Here is a 20877-nt window from a genome sequence, read left to right as displayed (position 1 = left end):
ATTAGGATTTAGAGTTTGGTATTATACTATAGGTTTATAAATCTTTTTCTTCTTATTATTTTTAGGTTTATAAATCCTTTCAGTGTTTTGCAAATATGTTTACTTTTTTGTCTGTAACTATAATTTTCTTCTTAACTCTTCTTTTTTTTTTTGTAGTTTCTTAGATGCTGTCGTATCGCAAAGGCTTGGAAGAAGGGAGACGCAAAAGGGATTCATGATTTCTATGGTAAATTAGGTCACACTGCATATCAGCCCCGGGGCTGAATTTATTCTGCATTATGGTTTAATAATTCAAGCATACTCCTATCTTACATTACAATAATAACCTGTGAAATACCTGTTAAGAAACGGAAACTAGACAATACAGACATGTTTTCCCCCGCCACAAATATCTCTGACATATATTTAAAAAAAAAAACTTGTGTAGCACTTGTACACATACTTAAAGTGTTTTTACACTGTCAGGAGCGGGTTCAGTCACTTCAACGACGACATATTTAGTCTGTCAAAGTCATGCTCATAACCAGCATGATAGCAATTACTTCTCAACATCTTTTGTTTACAAGCTTGACCTATTTCCCCTTTCATCAGTGTCTAAAACACTCCCAAAAAAAATTCATAGCAGCTTGAAAGCACAACAGTACTTTTCCAAACATAATTTAGTTACATGTTAAATTAATTCATGTTTTTCTGCTGCACAGATTAATAGCTCAGAAGTGGTCTTTTGACAGTGAAATAAGTAGCATGCTGTAGTGCTAGCAGGCTAGCTATTAGCTAAATTACTCAGACAAACTATTATTTCAATTATGGTTGATTAATTACAAATAATTTGCTCTCTCTCTCTCTCTCTCTCTCTCTCTCTCTCTCTCTCTCTCTCTATCTATCTATTTGGAAGGCTAGCAAGCTAGCCAGCAATAAGTACATTATAATTGCTAACACAGACAATCCAGTGTTCAATTAATACCCTGCATATTTTTCGGAATGTGGGAGGCAACTGGAATACCCGGAGAAAACCCACGCAGGAAAGTAGAGAACAGGCAACCTCCAGCCAGGAAGGCCAGCGGGCCGGAGGGCCGGATTCGATCTCACAACCTCTGGTCTAGGAGGCAGACATGTTAACCAGTTGGCTACCATGCCGCCTGCTATGAGCATATGTTTATAATCTAATGTAAATTATTATTAATATATTTAAACCAGATAGGAAACTAAGAACAAATGATAATTTACAATGTCAACTATAGGGCTTTAAATACAATTACAAATTAATAAGTAAAATAAATTATAAAACATCAGCTAATTTATGTTTTTAAGTTACCCAAAAACGAGTATGGTTCCATTTAATCCAAACTTTTTAGTACAAATTACTCATAAAAGCATACAAAGTTACACCAACTTAAAAAAGTTAAGTTAATAGTTTTCATAAAACTTTGAGTATTGACGGCTATAGACGTCAAAAATTCATTTGAACAATTTCTATTAGTTTCACATTTTTCCCCCACTTTTGTTAACAAGAGTATGAAAACCTAGAAAAAAATGTATTGTACATTTAGAACAGATAGAACATTTGTGATTAATTTTGAGTTTAAATAATTAGGTAATTAAACAAAACAGAACATATTATTAAAAAATTAGAGGCGTCAGACGATTAATTTTTTTAATTGTAATTAATCTTAATATTATAAAAAATTAGAGGCGTCAGACGATTAAATTTTTTAATTGTAATTAATCTCATGACTTCAATAGTTACACCAACTTAAACAAGTTAAGTTATTAGTAGTTTTCATAAAACTTTGAATATTGTGTACTTAACTCATTCACTGCCATTGAATTCATTTGAACTATTTCTATTAGTTTAACATTTTTTCCCCCACTTTTGTATGAAAACCTAGAATTTTTTTTATTTTACATTTAGAACAGATATAACATTTGTGATTCATTTTGAGTTTAAATAATTAGGTAATTAAACAAAAAATAACATATTATTAAAAAATTAGAGGTGTCAGATGATTCAATTTTTTAATTGTAATTAATCTCTTGACTTCAATAGTTAACTCATGACTAATCACGTTTTATATCTGTTCCTAATGTACAATACATTTTTTTCCCTCGGTTTTCATACTCTTGTTAACAAAAGTGGAAAAAAGTGTGAAACTAATAGAAATAGTTCAAATGAATTGTTGACGTCTACAGCCGTCAATGGCAGTGAATGAGTTAATTCATCTATTTGATTATTTTGAACGTTCAGGTTTACAGTGTACCAAATGCAAGCAAAGCAGCTAGTGAAAGATTGGATTTCCAGTGATGAATAATATGATGATATGATATATATTTTTTCCATTTACACTTACATTCTGGCCACCTATTGAATTTGAATATTGAAAAAAAAAAAAAAAAACAGGCCTCGTGACGCCACAGCTGGCCAAAAAACACACTCAAATGCAAGCTTGCGTTGGTTGTTAAAGGGTTAAAGCGCAGAGCTTGTGTACTTTTGCCACCCCTGCTGGTTGTGCACCGGAGACATTCCTGGTGCCTGCTCCAACATGTGGGCGACCCTCGCAGCTTCATGTCAGCTGTTGCGCTCCCCGCTGAGAAGCCGCCGCTCGGCTGGGAAGTTCCTCTGAAGTGAGTCGACGCGACGCCTACCCAGTCAACCGGTCACAGCAGCCACCGGAATCGGAATCTCATAAACTCGGACTATCACCCGAGCTGTTCTTCTTCCCCAAGCAGCGGCTTTTTTTGCGCATCCAGGGGATGTTTTGTGTCCGTTTGACGCGTCGTCCGTTTCCTCTTTGGAATTAACGTAAGGAAATGAAGGTGACCGTGTGTTTCGGACGGACCCGGGTGGTTGTCCCGTGCGGGGACGGGAATATGAAAGTGACCAGCCTCGTCGAGCAAGCGGCCATGAGGTACAAAAGAGCCATCGCGAAGGTAAGAACGCAACACGAGCCGGGTGCAACGTCTGCGACTCCAGCCGCGACTGGAGCCGCAACATGGCGCTTTTTCTCGGGGTAAATAAAGAGTCACGGGGGCGGTGGTAGGAGGTTTATAGTTGCTTCCCAGAGTGAGACATGCAGACAAATGTGGACCCCAGATGCTCTGTTGATGACCCGAACGCCTTGAAACCAGCTTGTGGACAAGAATTCGATGCCGCTGACACTGTTGAAACGATGAGATTGAGTGTAATGTACAAAAAAAAATGCGCGCGACATTCTGCGTCCTGATGTTGCAGGTGTGTGTCAAGAGTCTTGTTTACAAACTTAATGAGAGTGTTTCCAAACTTCACGAGTATGTTCACAAACGCACTTGAATGGAGAAAAAGAAGAAGAAGACAAGATTAGCATTAGGGCTGGGAATCTTTGACTGTCTCACGATTCGATTCCAATTTTGGGGTCTGCGATTCGGTTCAGAACGATTTGAGATTAAAAAAATGACGTGATTGACAATGATTTATGCTTCAATTTATAGATATGCAAATAATTGTCACGATCTACTCCAGTCTGACTCGCTAATGCTAGTTAGCGCGCTACTCGTGGCACTTTTATCACTCAAAAGAACGACTATTCATACAAAACGTTTCAGGAATGTATACAGAGAAGCATCTTAACATTAATGATCGACATATGCTCTTCCTACACTGCAAAAAAAACAAAACAACTTTTATTGGAATAAGTTAAACATTACTTTTTGCTTCTATGTGGCTACAACTTAACAGTGTATCAGAACCACACTGCCTCTAAGTGGCCAAGTTGTGTACAACTTAAACAGTGCTCCCAATAAAGGCACACACAAACAAGGCCAATACAGTATAAAATAATTAAAAGAAAATCGATTTTGGGACATTTAATCAACTTTACACCTACCTGCACAAGGTAATTGAATGTAACAGAAGATTGAATACAGATATATTGTATAACAACATGCTATAAACGTACAGTATGATTTTCGTTTGTATTTTGGTTACATGTATGTGGCACAATAATCAAGAGGTGGTAAAAGTACTCACAAGGGAAAGTCAACCGAAAAGTCTCGTAAATACTGTATTCTGATTAATATTGTATTTGTGGAACATGAATTCATCGTCAAAATCCACCTGTTTTTATCCATGTCAGGGGGGGCGGCCATTTTGCCACTCGCTGTCGACTGAAAATGACATCACAGTTGCTCAGGACTTAGGGAACGTAACGTAGCTCAGCTTGTGAACGTCACATGACCAAACTCAGAAAACAGGTGAGCCGTGATTAGTTGTTACCCGAGCCCCGTGCAACTGTGATGTCATTTCCAGTTGACAGCAGGTGGCAAAATGGCCGCCACCGGAGATGGATAAAAAATGAGTGGATCTTGCTGCTTGAATCATATCCCACAAATACAATATTAATCAGAATGATGTTTGTAGACCAGTGGGGACATAATATTGTAAAGACGATTTTTGGGTTACTACTATTATAAAGCTCTGCTAACGTTGCTAAAATAGCTACTGAAAAAATACACCTTCGTCTTATGTGATTTTTCAATGAGAAAGACGAATGGAAAATCTACTTATGTACAGTAAGAAAACATTTGTAATTGGTACACAACATACGTACAAAAAACCCATTATTAACTCATTCACTGCCATTGACTTAAAAAATTCATTTTTAACTATTTCTACTAGTTTGACTTTTTTTCATTTTTGTTAATAAGAGTATGAAAATCCCCCCCAAATAATGCATTTTGAACAGATAAAAAATGTGTGATTAATCATGAGTTAATTATTGAAGTCATGTGATTAATTATAATAATTTTTTTATCGCCTTGCCATTTAAAAAAAGAAAAAAGATTATTAAAAATTAGGGGCGTCAGGCGATTAAATTTTTTAATTGTAATTAATCGCATGACTTCACTCGTTAACTCACGATTAATCACACATTTTATATCTGTTCTAAATGTACGATAAAAAAATTCTAGTTTTTCACACTCTTGTTAACAAGAGGGGGGAAAATATGTTAAACGAATAGAAATAGTTCAAATGAATTTTTGACGTCTATAGCCGTCAATGGCAGTGAAGGAGTTAACATTACCTTTGAATCGTGCAGGTGTACCTCATGTTGTGGCCACGGAGTGTAAAAACAAATCCCACTAAAGTGTACTCCCGTTGCCCTCTTTTAAACTCTAAACACGTTTTGGAGCATATTCAAGCGTCATGATGGAATGCAAGCCTCTGTGCCAAACGTGAATGGGTCCTGACACGGGGTTTCTTGTCGCCTTCTTTTCAAACCTGCTAAGTAAATGAATTAACAATTGGTCGTTGGTAGCTGGTAGTTTGAGGTCCTCACTGGCTTCTGATAACTTTTAAGAAACTGACTTAACTCTCGACATTATTCATACTCCTGTTTGTTATTCTCTGATTTGACACAAGATGAATATTTTTGCACCCAGCGGTACATTTAGCCGGCCGAGACGAAACACTGCCGAAATACCCCCTGGATCAACATTCATTCTTAAAGAGAACTTCCTCTAACACACACACCGGTGATCACACATCCCCTTAATAGTTTTCCGCGGCTCAGCAGAATGGAAGCGAGCCGCCCATTGATCCGTGCTGTGGTACTGTAAATGGAGACGCGTTGGCTCCGGAGAACATGGCCATCTGCAACAGGTCCGTTAAGCCCTTTGGGCCTCGGGAAGACATAATCGCTCGCATGGAGAGTCACTTGAGATTTTATAATGTTCTCAGAGCTGACAAAGCATTAAACCATAATCCGTTTTCATGGTCGGTTTTGACTGACACTGTCATATATATATTAGGGGTGTGAATTGCCTAGTACCTGCCGATTCGATTCGTATCACGATTCATAGGTCACGATTCGATTCCATACCGATTAATCCCAATACGAATCTATAAATTGATTATTGCGATTTTTTTTAAACTCAAATTTGGAAAATACTAATCAGTAAACGTGTACATGTACACTGTAAGATTTGTATGAAAATGCATTTACCTGAAAATTCAGTTTGCAGTCTGTTCCATGTTTGAACAGCACTGGAATCAAGTAAGGCTTAATGTTCCATTAATATAACATTCTTCCATGCTTAATGTGTAAATCCTAACCCTAAGTAAGACGTTTTGTTGAATATTCCCATAAAAAAATGATTGAATCCATTCGAGAATTGCACGCTGTAATATCGCGATATATTGCCGAATCAATTTTTTCTAACGCCCCTAATCCATATATATATATTAGTGCTGTCAAAGTTAAAGTGTTAATTGATTAATCAATCACAAAAAATTCGCGCATTAATCATGAATGAATTTTGACCATAGATTAGCCTTGAGCGTGACAGCGGATGGCTACGTTTAAGGTAGCACAGGTTGTGTTTGAGCAATCAACATAATTTCATGCATTAAAGTAAAGCATTTAATGAATGTTTGCGTATCACGTTTAGAATATCCGTTAATGTCAAACTAATGGGGGGTCATTTTTTTCCATTTGAAATTATGCAAGTAATTAACTGATTAGAAAAAGAGGAGGATGATATATATATATATATATATATATATATATATAAATATATATGTGTATACATTTTTTTTTTTCAAACAAGCTATGCTGTTGTTCCTTTTCTTCTGTCGGTGGCAAAGTGAAGCATGCACGAATGGGCCACTCAAACGCCATTAACTTCAGAGCAAATCTGCTCTTCACTATGCACAGTCATGAAGGGTGAACGCGAAATTGCGCTGCACGTCTCTTCAAGGCTGATGTTTTTCAGCACTTGGCCCATCAAGTACTTATTGAGGACTTAAGCAGGAGAACAGATAAAGAGCTGCCATAAATCCCCGCGCGGACATGATGGAGTTGACTGCGATTCACCATGTATCTTTATTTATTTATTTTTACCTTGGTCAGACCAGACTGCGTGTACGAAATCAGCCGTTGTTATACGAGCAACACAGAATTTTATGCAAATTGCAATGACGTTCCAAATAATCTTCTTTCTCTATAACTGAAAACGTAGCCAAGCACTGGATTGACTGCAGTTTTCCTGGATATGTAGTCTGCATATCTGTATGTCTGCATCAGCTTGTTTAGACTCGCAATAAGAAGATTTGGCTTTACATAAAATAAAATTGCCTAAACCGATTGTCCTTGGGCCTTCTGCAATTCACAGAGGGCAATTTTTGGAGAAATTGCATTGGAATGCTGTATAGCTGAATGCTAATAGCTGAATGCTAATAGCTGAATGCTAATAGCTGAATGCTAATAGCTGAATGCTAATAGCTGAATGCTAATAGCTGAATGCTAATATTTGAATGCATGTGGAAGGCTTTATTATAACAATAATGTTACATGACATTGAAAAAAAAAAAAGGATGTTTAAGCTACTGAATTCAGACATTTAAATTTTGGATCGTTACTGCTACCTGTGGCCCAAAAAAAATGCGCTCATGTCACATTCGCAGACCGAATGCAGGAAATTCAAACCCGAATCCAGTCTGAAAACTATTGTCGAAAGTCTTGCAGGAGTTCTCATACTGAACAGAAAGTTGAAAGCTGAAAATATTTATTAATATAGAAAAACACTTCATGTCAAAATACATTTAGTAAAATGGATGTTAAATTATTGGAACAAATTAATAAAAAAAAAAAGGGTTCCTAGTGGGAATTGAACACTGACCATGCACATGCTAGTCATTTGCGCTAACAACTGCACTAGTCTGGATATCGACGTGTCTGTGCCATTGTATGTAATTGTATTGAGTAATCGAGTATCTGAAAATGGATTAATTAGGGATAGACCGATTATCAGCCGTCGGCGTCGATATTCAGCATTTTGATGAATATCGGCATCGGCCATTTTGAAGAATCATATGGCCGATAATACATACATTTTAAAAAAGTGTTAACTTCAGGGAACTAATTATTAAAATTTTCAGAGATGCTGCTGATCCTGGGAATTCTCTGCACCTTCTGTTTTTGAATTTAATACTTCAGATATTTTGTAATTTTGAAAAACTTTATTTACTGTAGAAAACAATTTTTAAGTTTTGATTTAACTTTAACTTTTGAAAACATCCTGCTGGGAGATCCTGGAACTTTGTGTTAGATTTTTAAAACAAAGATGTCTATTGACCAATACTTTTTTGTAAACTCCAATATTTTACGAATCCTAAAAATAATCCAATAAACATGTGCTTTAAAATTTTCCTCAAAAATAAGAGCTGGAGTTTGTATTTTTTTTTCAAATTTTGATGCCAATATTTTCCCCTTTTGTGAACATGAACATCGGCTCCCTTGACTACTAATAATCAGTATTGGTATCGGCCCGATATATTTGTAATGTAGAGCCGGAGGTGGGATTCGAACCCGCAACTTCTTGGTTAGTGGACAATGCACTTAACCAAGTACCGGTGAGCTGCTAATGATGATCAGTTGTATGTATGGAAGTGGGCGTGGAAAGTGGGACGTATACTGCTAATGCTAATCCCCTTTGTATGAAACATAATAACTGCGATATCCCTGATAGAAACAGTTACCATACTCATTTTCTTGTGCGCCATCATTTTCCGGGGCTCAGCAGAATGCCGGAGACGAGTCCATTGATCGAGGCTGCGCTGCTGTAAATGTAGACTGTAACGCAGGTCATTGAAACCCTTTTTGGGTACCGTTTCACACACATGGCAGAAAAGACTGCCAAAAGTTTCCAGTTTAAATTTAGCAGTCGATGAGAGATGAGAGATTTTCAGGAATAATTAGGAATAATTTGTTAGCTGTGTCATAAAGAGAGAGCTCAACACAAAATAAATGAAGGCAAGCAGTCAAGACGCTTTCAACATAACAATTAAACAAAATAATTCAACAGCATGACCTTGTGCTATGCAGTATATATATATATATATATATATTTTTTTTCCAGTAATTGTGCTTTTATACATTTTTTAAGAATACAAATAGACTGAGATGATTCAATTTTATAATCCAGATTGTTCCATTAAATGATTGTTCTTTTTGTTTTGTTCAGTACTCGGGTTTGGAAAAAATATCTATTCCTCTTAATTTGTACTCACTTTTCCTTTTTTTGAATTTGATTTGCATGTTAATTGGTCAAATTTCGTGACGGGATTTATACATTATTTTAAGGCAGTTAAACTCCATCAATTTGTTAAGATTTTCAAGTTTTAAGTTGTATAAATATTGGATTAGTGTGGTCTCTGTATCCACATCCGAAAACGACACGAATAGCACGTTTCAGTAAAAAAAAAGGTGGGTTATGAACGTTGTGCTATGTTACCGGTTCGGTCATTGTCTTCCAAAGTAAAAACAAATATTTGCAAATGTCTTCTTTTGATTAAACTTAGAAGATTTTAAAATTTGTTAAGAAAGACTACACAAATCAGTGAACAATTACTGTTGATATGCTGAAATCAGAAGATTTGGACAATTTTTAATTAAAAAATGTCTCCAAACGATTACTCGATTATTAAAATTAATTAATTAATTTGATAATCGATGACTTGTCGCTAACCGATTAATTTTGACAGCTCTCAAGACTATGTTTAAGTATGGTTGAGAAATGGCTTACAAAAACCCCCAAAATAGGCATAATTTCAAAAATTCTTGTCCACTTTGATTTATGTATTCATTTATTTTTACAAAAACATGGTGGGCCGCCGGTAGGCGTCTCTACCACCAGGCTTAGCAAGTTTTCGGGGGGGGGGGGGGATATTGAAGACTAGGTTACTGCATTTTACAACCCTCCTTCCCTGATCCACACTGGACTGTAGTGGGTTCCCCCACTCACTCGACTGGCCCAAAGATCAATGACACCACAGTGAGGCCCTTATCAAACAGTGTCTCTGTTCAGGGTCAAGGTGAGGGCATTCCAGGGCCTCCCCTCCGTCTCGAATGCCACTCCTGTGTACACAAAACAGTTGCACACGTGCTGTGTAGGTGGTGGGGAGAGCACAGGCATGCGAAGACTTGCGCCAGCCAACGGTGCAACAGACATCAGGGACTCTCAATTCAGGGTTGAGCTTGAGTGTTGCATGCAAAGCTGCAAGGATTTCTGGCAGCTCTTGCCAAGTGCGGCAGTCGGCAAGCCACGTGTAATAGTGCCAAATAGCGATGCAATGCCAAGTCCTTGCATGGCTGGTGTTTTCTGGCTACATATTGGACAATATATCAGGATATTTGGGGTGTGCTTCTTATGTCACTACTGATTTGAGTGAACCAATTTTTTTATTTGTAGTTACGGAAGAGGATTAGGGCCAGTGAAGTGAAAAAAAAAAGGGGTTGTCAGGATTCTTACTTAAATCACACAATTCTAACTTTAAAGTTAGAATCCTCACTTTAATCTCAGAATTCTGACTTTATTCTCAGAATTCTGACTTTAATCTCAGAATTCTGATTTTATTCTCAGAATTCTGACTTTAAACTCAGAATTCTGACTTTAAAGTGATAATTCTGACTTTAATATCAGAATTCTGACTTTAATCTCAGAATTCTGAGATTAGAATTGAAGTGTTAATTTTCACTTTAAAGTGAAAATGTGACGTAGCGCTATGAATTGTGGGAGGGAAGTCAGAAAGTCAGAAATATGAGAATAAAGTCAGAATTATCACTTTAAAGTCAGAATTATCACTTTAAAGTCAAAAATCTCACTTTAAAGTCACAATTATCACTTTAAAGTCAAAAATCTCACTTAAAAGTCAGAATTATCACTTTAAAGTCTAAATTCTGAGAATAAAGTCAGAATCCTGCCAACCTTTTTTCCCTCTTCATTGTCCCTAATGCATACAACCAAAATGCACACTGGCATTTATTTTTTTCCCCATGCAAGAGTCTGAACGGTGACTCCATGTGCTTTCAGATTTATCTCAGAACGTTTACACAGGAGACATAAAACAGGAGTTCCAGCGCCCTACAAGTGTGTGATTTCCTGTCTCAGCCAACTATTTACAAACTCAGTGGTTCAGACAATCCAGTTAATTATTAGCCAGTGGCATTACAATAGAACAGACGCTTGATGTTGAGTAAGTCGTTCAAATTGCTGTTTTTTTTTGTTAAGTTCTATTTCACTATTGATTTGATGTCTGCATTTTTGCTTATAATTTTAATTACTGTTATTTTTGTCTGAACATACTTCTTTGCTTGGAGCTATACTTAGCTTAAGTTGTGGGACAGAGGCAAAAAACACAGTACAGTAGTATATATTTTCATCAAAGGTAAGCTAAACAGTTCTTTGAGGGGTGCATAAATACTTCAAGTCAAATTTTTCCTGGGACATTTTGACAACGTGTTGATTAAAATGTAATTGGGCAGATCATTTGTCTCAAATGTTGCTTAGGTGGAGTCCCCCCCCTCCTCTCACAACTTCTACTGTCTAAAGTCTATACTTAACCTGACACCATTTATCTTGACTTTCTTGCCTCAACTCATTTCACAAAAAGCAGCATGTGTTCAGTCCGTAGAGCACAGCCGCATAAGTGTTATTTAGCATTAGCATTAAGCTAGCAGACTGTAAAGCTAAGCTATATGGTTGTTTTAACTTGGCTTCAGAGCTGACTTTTTGTTACTGTTTTTTATATATAATTTTCTGTGCTTTTTACTGTTTTGTTTTTTATTTTTATTGTAGTTTTTTGTCTCTTTTTATTATTCAATTTGTGTTCAACACTTTGGGCTGAATGTGCTTTATAAATAAAGCTGGAATGTTTTAAATTAGGGGTGTCAAAATTAGTGCTTTAATTTTGAGTTAATTTAAAGTTCATTTAACACCACACATTTTTTTTTAAACATGCGATTAATAACCGCCCTTTACTCGGAAAGCCTGTACTGGGGGAATTCCAGTCGCAATGCAGTAGACACGTCCATGTCCAAATGTAGCAGTAATAAATTTAATAATAATGCATATATTTGCGGAGACGGTGGTCAAGTTGTATTTTACAATTTTAAAAATGTGCTGAATTTCACAAGCTACTTCATGCACTGAGCTGTCACCAGCGTCTTACAAATGCAATTATGCCATCTAGTGGCAGAAAAATGACCTAAACCCAAATCAATATCACACTTGTTTTTACTACAGTTTATGAATTATTATGAAATTACTGTGACTAAAAGATGCAGCCATATTTCTATTGATTTAAAAAATTTCCCCCCACTTTTACGTTAACAAGTTTGAAAATTTACAAAACAACATTTTATTGTACATTTAGAACAGATTTAAAATGTGTGATTCATCTTGAGTTAACTAGTGAAGTCATGCGATTAATCACGATAAAAAAAATTAATCCCTGACACCCCTATAATAAATACATAAGGTGATAGTTTGACAGTAAACTTCAACTGGGAGTGGCAATACACAACTTAAATCCTATTTTATGAAGAACTGTTCAACTATTACATTTGCCAAACAGTGCTGCAACTGATGTAACACTACTCACAGTCATATATTCTGTATCCTCTGCAAGGAATGACAAATATTAGCGCCGTCCTGACGAGATTAGAGAAGTTGAGATGTCTCGATGAACAGTAGCAGTTATTCCATTTTTATTTTGATGTTCCCCGCATCTCTATGAGGTGACGAATCCTTCCTAAAGCTGGATGTAATCAAAGTGAGCAAGTTCTAGCAAAGGCCAGCTATGTGGTTTGTTTTGACACGACACGACATGTCAGGCCCTCCTGGGTGTGATCCAGCGTTTTGCCAGCAGCTGATTTCTGCGACCGTGATTGCAGTTGCAACAGAGTCCCAAGCGTTAGTTGTTTGTCAAACTACAAAAAGGCAGTTGCAAACGTTCACTATTTCCTTTGGGTAATAATACAGTATAAATGATTGAGAAACAGGTGCATCAAGAATTACTAAACCCTGATATTGTTGTTGTACATAGTTTATTAATAGATTTTCTGCAGCATCAGTTCGCATGATGGTCATTGGCTCATATTCACAGTTTCTGCAAATTGCGCTATTTATTTTCAATGTTAAACTTTTAGACAATGGTTGGAGAGTTGTAACAAACAAGATTCTATCAGTCTGGGAGCGCCTTGGAAGGCAAGGAGTAACCTAACTCTTCTTTTTCCAAGGATTAACGTGAGCAAACACGCTGCCTTTTCTTTCTTCAATGCCCGGATTATCAATTTGTGTGCATGTTAACATTGCACACATGGGAAGGAAGGTTACCCTTGAATTAGAAACACCTCTCTGTATAGCATTGAGGCTGTCCAACCCGGCAAATCCAGGTCCAAAAAGTAAAAACCCCGCCACAGTTTGGCTTTAGCCCCTTGTGCTAGCTAGCTACATAGCTAGCTCCCTAGCAGGCAAAACGAGCACCATGGGATCTAGCTAGCTACCTAGCTAGCTCCCTAGCAGGCAAAACGAGCACCATGGGAGCTAGCTCGCTAACTAGCACCTGAAGCTAAAGCCAAACTGTGGCAGGGTTTTAACTTTCTGGACCGGGATTTGCCACCTCTGGCAACCGCAATAATAACCACATTGTATAAAATAATTGCTGACAATGGCAATGACAGTGACATAAAAGGGCCAATATTAGATCCTGATGGCATGACAACCAATACCATGAGCAAAAATATTGCGCTATAACGGTATTAAAATTACTGCTCTAAAATGGTGTTGTTTAAAAAAAAAAAAAAGTAAATAAAAACAAAAATGTTTCCCCCTCAATGAGCACAATATATTTTAAATAAAATGTAGAATATTCGGTACAGAAAAAATATGTACCATGTTAAGTTGAAAAAAAAATATATATATAATAATAATAATAAAATAATGAAATAAATGAAATGTTAATATTCTGTTTGATTTCTTCTTAGTAAGTTACAATATCTTATCAGTGGTGAGTTAGTTTAAATAAATATAATAAAATAAAATACATAATAATAATAATAATAAAATAATACAATAAACAAAATAAATAAAATGTTTCTTTAATATTCTGTTTTATTTCCTCTTGGTAAGTTACAGTGTCTTATTCCTGGTGAGCTTTTTTAAAATATATATATGTATGAAAATGGAATGTGCGTAATTTGCCCAGTGCCTGCTGTGGTATAGTTGTGTGTGAATCTAATTCCTGTATATTGTGCATCTGGTAGACATTAAGTGCCCACTATATACAATTTTGCACAAAAGAAAATTCCATAATCAATTCTGAGATGTTCTTATAATATTTTCAACCGGGTTATTCTTTTATATCGCTCTCTCTTCTTAAAAAAAGAAAAAAAAAGAAACTGGGTTATTCTTAAGGGCAATTCATTTCATTATTCATTGAGTAGTCAGGAGTGTTAATTATAATTCATCTGAAGTCCTTAAGTGACTTTTTCAGGCTGCTATTTAGTGTTTCTCTTGGTACAATTTTGCCTGATTATCTCAAAATGGCCTCTAGCATTTAAACTCATACTGCACTTTTTGTAACAGCTATGTTTATGTTTTCAATTTATTCGACCACCTGTCTCATTTACAAAGGCATTAAGATTGCTTGGTGCCTTTCCTGTATTACAGTTCAACATGAAAAAAAAATCACATTGATGCATTTCTTAATTTGAAAATGTATTCAAACCAGTATGATTGTTATTTGCTGTCAATGCGTTGGAGTGATGAAATAATCAAACAATACACTTAATCAATAATCGGCAATAATAATGATTTTCCTTGAAAATAATGATCTATCTTTTGGTCCTATAGCAATGTTCACTCAAGCCTGTTTTCCATTCATTAACTTTTCTGTTCAGCTCGGTTTATACAAGATGACTTGGATTTGTGCAAATCTTCACCATGTAAGTGTTTGCCAAACATCTGCCCACCATCATATCCTCTCAAACATCCACACTAAGCTGCACAGTTTTGTTGGCGGCACTGTGAGGAAAATTCGTCGTTTGGACCATATTCCGAACTCAGCAGTACCGCATGTGTCGAGTGATAGGTAAAAATTGGCACTATGTGGAGCTACATTTCTGTCTTTGTACACTTAATAAGTAAGTTAAGTGGTTTGATTGTTTTTAGGCCAGGAGAGAATATACAAAAATACAAATAAACAGAATATTTGTTTGAAAAAACAAACTAATTCTAACTTCATGAGTTGTGGTGAGTCAAAGTAAAATGGTTCTCTGCCAATTGTGACTTGGACGTTGAAACTAGGTCAGGAAGTCCAGAGTAAACTGAGGAAGTGCAGCAGATCAATATGGGAACTATTTCGACGTAACCGCAAATGCTAACTTGGGTTCATGGGTTACATGTACCCCGGAATTAAAAATGACAGCAGCCGGTCCACCTAAACAGAGCCTTAGATTTAAGAGGTATAGTTTGAGACAAACTGTGTTTTTGAAGAACTACAAATAATATACCAAATTTATTTAGTGATAGTTATCTATCTAGATAATCAGATATATAGCTATAGCTAGCTAGCTTGATGGATGGATGGATAGATAGATAGATAGATAGATAGATAGATAGATAGACAGACAGCTGGATACGTAGATAGATAGATAGCTATCCACATGTATAGCTAGCAAGACGGATGGTGGATGGATGATAGATAGACAGACAGACAGAAAGACAGACAGCTGGATACGTAGCTAGCTAGATAGCTAGCTACATATATAGCTAGCAAGACGGATGGTTGATGGATGATAGATAGACAGACAGACAGACACTAAATAGCCCAAAAAATAATGCATTATCACATAATGTCTTCTGTCCAGTAAGCCTACATTCCAATCTGAATTTTCATCAAGCAAGTATGCATTTGTGCTCATTTCATTTTTCAGTTGAATTGTTTGAATATGTATTCTAAGGCTTTTATTTAAATTTTATTTTTTTACTTGGATTTGTCTTTAGGACATGTAGTGTGTATTGTGCATTCAGTGTTCATATTCCTTTCAAGTTCTGAAGTCACACATGCAGAATTTCATGCTATTGATTGTTTCCTTGGAAAAAGTTTTGCTTTCAACCTTTGGAAACCCATTTCTGATCATCAATGTTTAAAAAATGTGGCTGAACTGTGAGGGATGCTGATGGCAGTGTAACAAAAATATTTCCAGCGATGCAGTCTCAATGGCCTTAGGTAAAATCTCAGTCTCTTTTGTATTCAGAAAGATCACAAGTCACTGCTTTACAAACTGCATAGTGCGTGTCATTAATGTTGTGCCATGTCATTTACATTGCCAATTCAATGTTACGCATCCCTTGACACAAGTGATGTTCGATGTTATAGCGGCATAGCCTGTTTCTTCTGGATTCACACAACATGTCTTTTCTTGCCTTTTTCAGAGTAACTTGTAGGCTGAGGATGTTTCTTAAAAGCTGCCAAGATGTTCATGTTTGATCTATAATGTCCTCCTACATAAGATGGCTACAAATGATAGCTGCGAAATGTGCAGCCTTTCTAAACTAAAAGTTATGGAAATGCACCTGCTATATTTTCTATATGTTGAAACTACTGGGTGCGTATTTGTTTACTGGTAATACTGGTTATAAATGTGACATTACTAAGTAAACGGCAGTGGGTGTCAACTACCTTACATCACATCGATGGTCATTCTTGTGCTAATGAAGTCTACAAAACAAGACTGCGTAAACCTCCCCCATCTGTCCGACACATCTGTCACCCACTGAGATCGTCCTCACTAATAATTATTCGGTTTTGTCACGGAATGTGTGAGTGGCATCCTGTAGAGTGCAGGGCCTGCGTGGGTGTGTGTTTGACCTGGTCCAGCCGGTTTTCTCACTCGAGTGTCAGCAGCCACTCTGTCTTTCGACTAACATTCACTTTGCATACGACTGACTGCCCCGCAGCACCTCAAGCTTCCGTTGCCTCATTCTCAGCGGTTGTCGAAGTTTTCTTGAGAAAAAGCTCCCAAGTTCACTGCCGAGTTCCTTTTTTTCCACTGTAATTGTCTTTGTATGGGCACGTGGATGGCGGATTTATGAGCGAGTTGCGTGACCACGTTCAAAGACATTTTTCGGTCAATTTGTTCACACAAATTGGGTGTCTCTCCACCGCATCACTACTAATTAAGTCCTCGTGTATACCAAACGTGACCTGCTGTATATGCATTAAAGCACATCTAAGTGGTATTCTCCATTGGTCCTTGCTAGCAGTTAGCCATAAGCCAAGGTCGCAGTTAAATAACAACGTACATGTGTGACTCGAGCGTGAATTTAGCCCACCTTCAATGCGGGCGATGTTTTAGTGTTTGATGTACTGTGATGTCATGAAGCTGCTCACACAGCTGCAGCACACCAGTCCAGGCTCAAACCCCATTTGATTCAAACTTAAAATAGGCTGACTTTGATCCAAAAAGTACAGCGAAGTGTATCATTATGTGATAGTACAGTGTAAATCTACTTTTGACAGATTTGATGGTTAGATTATTTTTGTACTAGGTGTTAGTGGAACAAGAGTTAAGCAGCAAAATCCACCCGTTTTTATCCATTTCAGGGGGCGGCCATATTGCCACTTGCTGTCGACTGACAGTTGCTCAGGTAACGACCAATCATGGCTCGGCTTCAGAAAACAGGTGAGCCGTGATTAGTCGTCACCTTAGCCCTGAGCAATGTTGGACGTGTTTGGAAATACGCGCACTGGTTCAGAATTTGCCGTTCAGAAATACAGAAATACAAAACGGAACGCTCCAGTGCGTCGGGCAGTAAGAGATAGAAATGTTGCTAGCAAGATGTGAGAGTTGTGACCAGATTGGGGGTCTAAATTAATTTCTCATGTACTGTGGCTACTTCTGAAGTTGGTAACTTAAGATTTTTTCCCCCCGGACGTTTATGATTTGTTGGCGCTAGGTCTGGGGCTTTTCTTAAGGTGGTTGTTGTTGTGCTGACTAATGTTGACGCTAGCTAGCTTTGTGGGACCACACTTTTGACCATTTAAAGAAACAGCCACTGTAACCACAACAAAACACACGCAATAGTGGTACGTTTGGAAATTAATAGGAGCAGAGCGCTCTCAGTGTTGCGCGTGGAATTGGAGTGTATTTCCAAATGTACCCTTTGATATTATTGGTTGGTCTGGACCACTGTATTGGCATTATTTGTCAGTTTAGCAAATTATTTTGGAATATCTAGTCATTTCTACTCTTTTTCGTGTGTTAAAAGTAGGAGCCATGCTCTCTCTTTAACATCCTGTATGACTCAAAACATGTTTTAGTCACTGCAAAAGTCCACTGGAAGAGTGAAACCCGACCAACGTCATCTTTCTTTCCACCGATTTTGGCCATTTTATTGGATCTTTCTCGGTGCTGAAATTTGGTAGGCCAACTATAGTTCATAAGTAAACGCTCATCCCAGGAGACTTTTGGACCTTCTGTTTTAAGTCATCCTGGGTGGGTGTGGGGGGCATCTGCAGTTCTTCATCCCCACCAGCAGACCACAAAAGACTCCTGTCACCATTTCCACAACATCCTCTATAACCACCGCGGCCACCACATGGCCCTGTGCCATTTTCTCCCTTTTATTTTCACACCACGCCTGCCATCAACACTGGTGGTCTTAAAGAGAGATTGATAGGGCTATCCTCCATCACTCATTGCCTTGAATAAGAGCAGCCTCAGTGAAAGCACCGAGCGCCAGAGAGGAGCTGGAGGCAGAATGTCAAACTGATGCATTGCCTCTTACACTTAGGCCGCATGGCAACAAATGTTATGTCTGGATGACTTTTGGTTTAACAACTGTTGTACTTGACGACCAAGGCAATGCTTTTTTCAAAATCCAATCAGTCTATTAAAAAACGGACCTTAATGATGTTTGATTGTAGCCCCTTTTTTTTTTTTAAGTTTCAGATTCTGAGTACGTCGCGGGGTGGAATGTTCACTCATCAATTTACATAGACGTTTCTGCAATTAACCTCGCAGCATAGCCTCCAGTGGTTTCTGTCATCAGAATTTTGTCATCTGATTTCACCGCCTCTTCAATTGGGGAAGATTGAGGAAATAAATGGGTGGGGACCCATTTCTTCCCCCTCTCTACTGTTAATTATGTCATATTCAGACTCGTTCTCTTAAATTTGTACATCTCGCAAAATCTGGTAGGAGGTAAAAATCAGTCTTTGGTCATTGTGTAGTGAATGAATAGTGGCAGAACATATAAATGAAATATGAGCTCAGAGCTTATGTTGACTAGAAATAAGTGGTTCAATGCATTGACGTGCTCTGAAGCTTGAATGGTCAGTCCATTAGCAGGCAACAGACAAGGGCACGATAAGCAGTGGGAGGAGTAGCCTTGCAGCCTGCAGACATGACATACTCAATTTTGCCCACTGTTCTTGTTCTATAAGTGTTCCAGCTGCTGTTCCGGTGGGGAAATAATTAAAACCATCTGAAGCCACAAGTTCTGCTCTGCTAAAAATATGATGTTATAGTTAGAGGAGTCGAGCAGCCAAGCGTGGGAGATTAGAGAGTGACAAATTTGAAGCAGAACGAAAGGGCTTTCTGTTTCTTGATTACCAGTGCCAGAGATGGCAAATCCAGGTCCAGAAAGTATAAACCCTGCCACAGTTTGGCTTTAGCCCCTTGTGCTAGCTGGCTAGCTCCCTAGCAAGCATCCGGGGAGTTAGCTAGCTAGCATCTAGGGCTAAAGCAAAACTGTGGCAGGCCAGCTCCCTAGCAGGTGAACAAGCACCCGGGGAGCTAGCTAGGGAGATCGCTAGCTAAAGCCAAACTGTGGCAGGGTTTTTACTTTCTGGACCTGGGTTACCATTTTTTATTTTTTCCCCCCCGTCTTTTAACAGGTCTAGAAATTCATGAATATGTTGCCATGCCACCAGCCAAACTTTCTGTTGAATGTTAACTGGTCTATAGCCTATTATTAGATAAGGGAGATGGTGTGGCCATTGGGTCAAATATCTCTGTGCCCAGTTTTGGTTGGAAAGATAACCACTGATCTAGATTGCGTATCAAAAGGCAGACTGGGCATGTAGAATGATGAAAGCAGCTTCTGTCAAGTAGACTTATTCCATGACTAAAGGTTGTTCAAAGTGAGGTGGTTAGATATTTAGAGACCCTTTTTGATGTGTACTTAACTGGACTGGATTCAAACACTCAACTGAACAGCATTCAGACACACTTCCATTGCACTACAAGGTTCGATGACCTCTAGCGAGTTTTTTTCTCCTGACGCTTCCATGACCCATATCCAAATTGTTCTACGTGACAGCAAGAAAACTGAATTCTGTTACTTTCAGTATATAGTGTGAATTCAGCCTTTAACATAAGCATCAACAGATGGAGGAAGACAGTGAGTTGAGAAAACCCCAGTTTGCGAACATGCATCTGTGAGCCAAAAGTCATTGTCAGCTTTTGACTTTACAGGCATGAAAAGCTGCCAAAATGTTGTATTTCCAAAGTTTAATCTTAGGAATTTTGTACAGAATTACATGGACTGGTACATGTTTGTTGCATGTACTGATCTTGAGCACGAACCAGAGCAAATATTCTTGTGTGTGCTGGACTTAAGGCCTTAAAGTATATTTTTGCCTTTGGGGATGGTTAGTTGGATGTTTACATTTCTTTTGTCAACTGTGGCGGAAAATAATCAATTAATTTATTACTTTTTAAATGTATTTTATTTTTTAGGGGATGGAAATAGCCACTGGCGGTGTATGGGTGTGCACTGTATGTGTGACTTCTGTGCAGGCAGTTTCCTTTTGCCTGAAATCAGATGGGAGTATTCTTCAACTCCTCATAAGTATGAATAGCACAAGCAGAATACATAGTATTCACTGACGTTAGGGATCGCCAGCCCGCTCCTCATGTTGTGGCAACTTTCCAGTGAAGTCAGCTTTGCTTCTATTGAGTTTACACCGAATGTTCTTTTGTTATTGATGAATGCCACCCCCGGCTTCCTCTAACGTTACTTGTGTAAGCAAGACGTATGCAGAAGATTTAGCTC

At 37.8% G+C, this 20877-nt stretch overlaps 1 protein-coding gene across 1 annotated transcript in view; it reads left to right on the top strand.

Moving 5' to 3' along the window:
* The first annotated feature begins 2505 nt into the window (after positions 1-2505).
* The window catches only part of LOC147155715 (partitioning defective 3 homolog), a 262547-nt gene continuing 244175 nt past the window's right edge, over positions 2506-20877 (top strand). The window contains exon 1 of the mRNA XM_086065957.1: positions 2506-2928. Within this exon, the coding sequence (XP_085922083.1) occupies positions 2809-2928 (120 nt within the window). The 5' untranslated portion in view covers positions 2506-2808. The remainder of the gene's footprint in view (positions 2929-20877) is intronic.

Source organism: Leptonotus elevatus, chromosome 21 (genome assembly GCF_054856555.1).
Source record: "Leptonotus elevatus isolate MCC_2025b chromosome 21, RoL_Lele_1.0, whole genome shotgun sequence".
Taxonomy (NCBI): domain Eukaryota; kingdom Metazoa; phylum Chordata; class Actinopteri; order Syngnathiformes; family Syngnathidae; genus Leptonotus; species Leptonotus elevatus.
The sequence above is the reverse complement of the archived record's forward strand: the minus strand, read 5'-3'. Positions and strand labels throughout refer to the sequence as shown.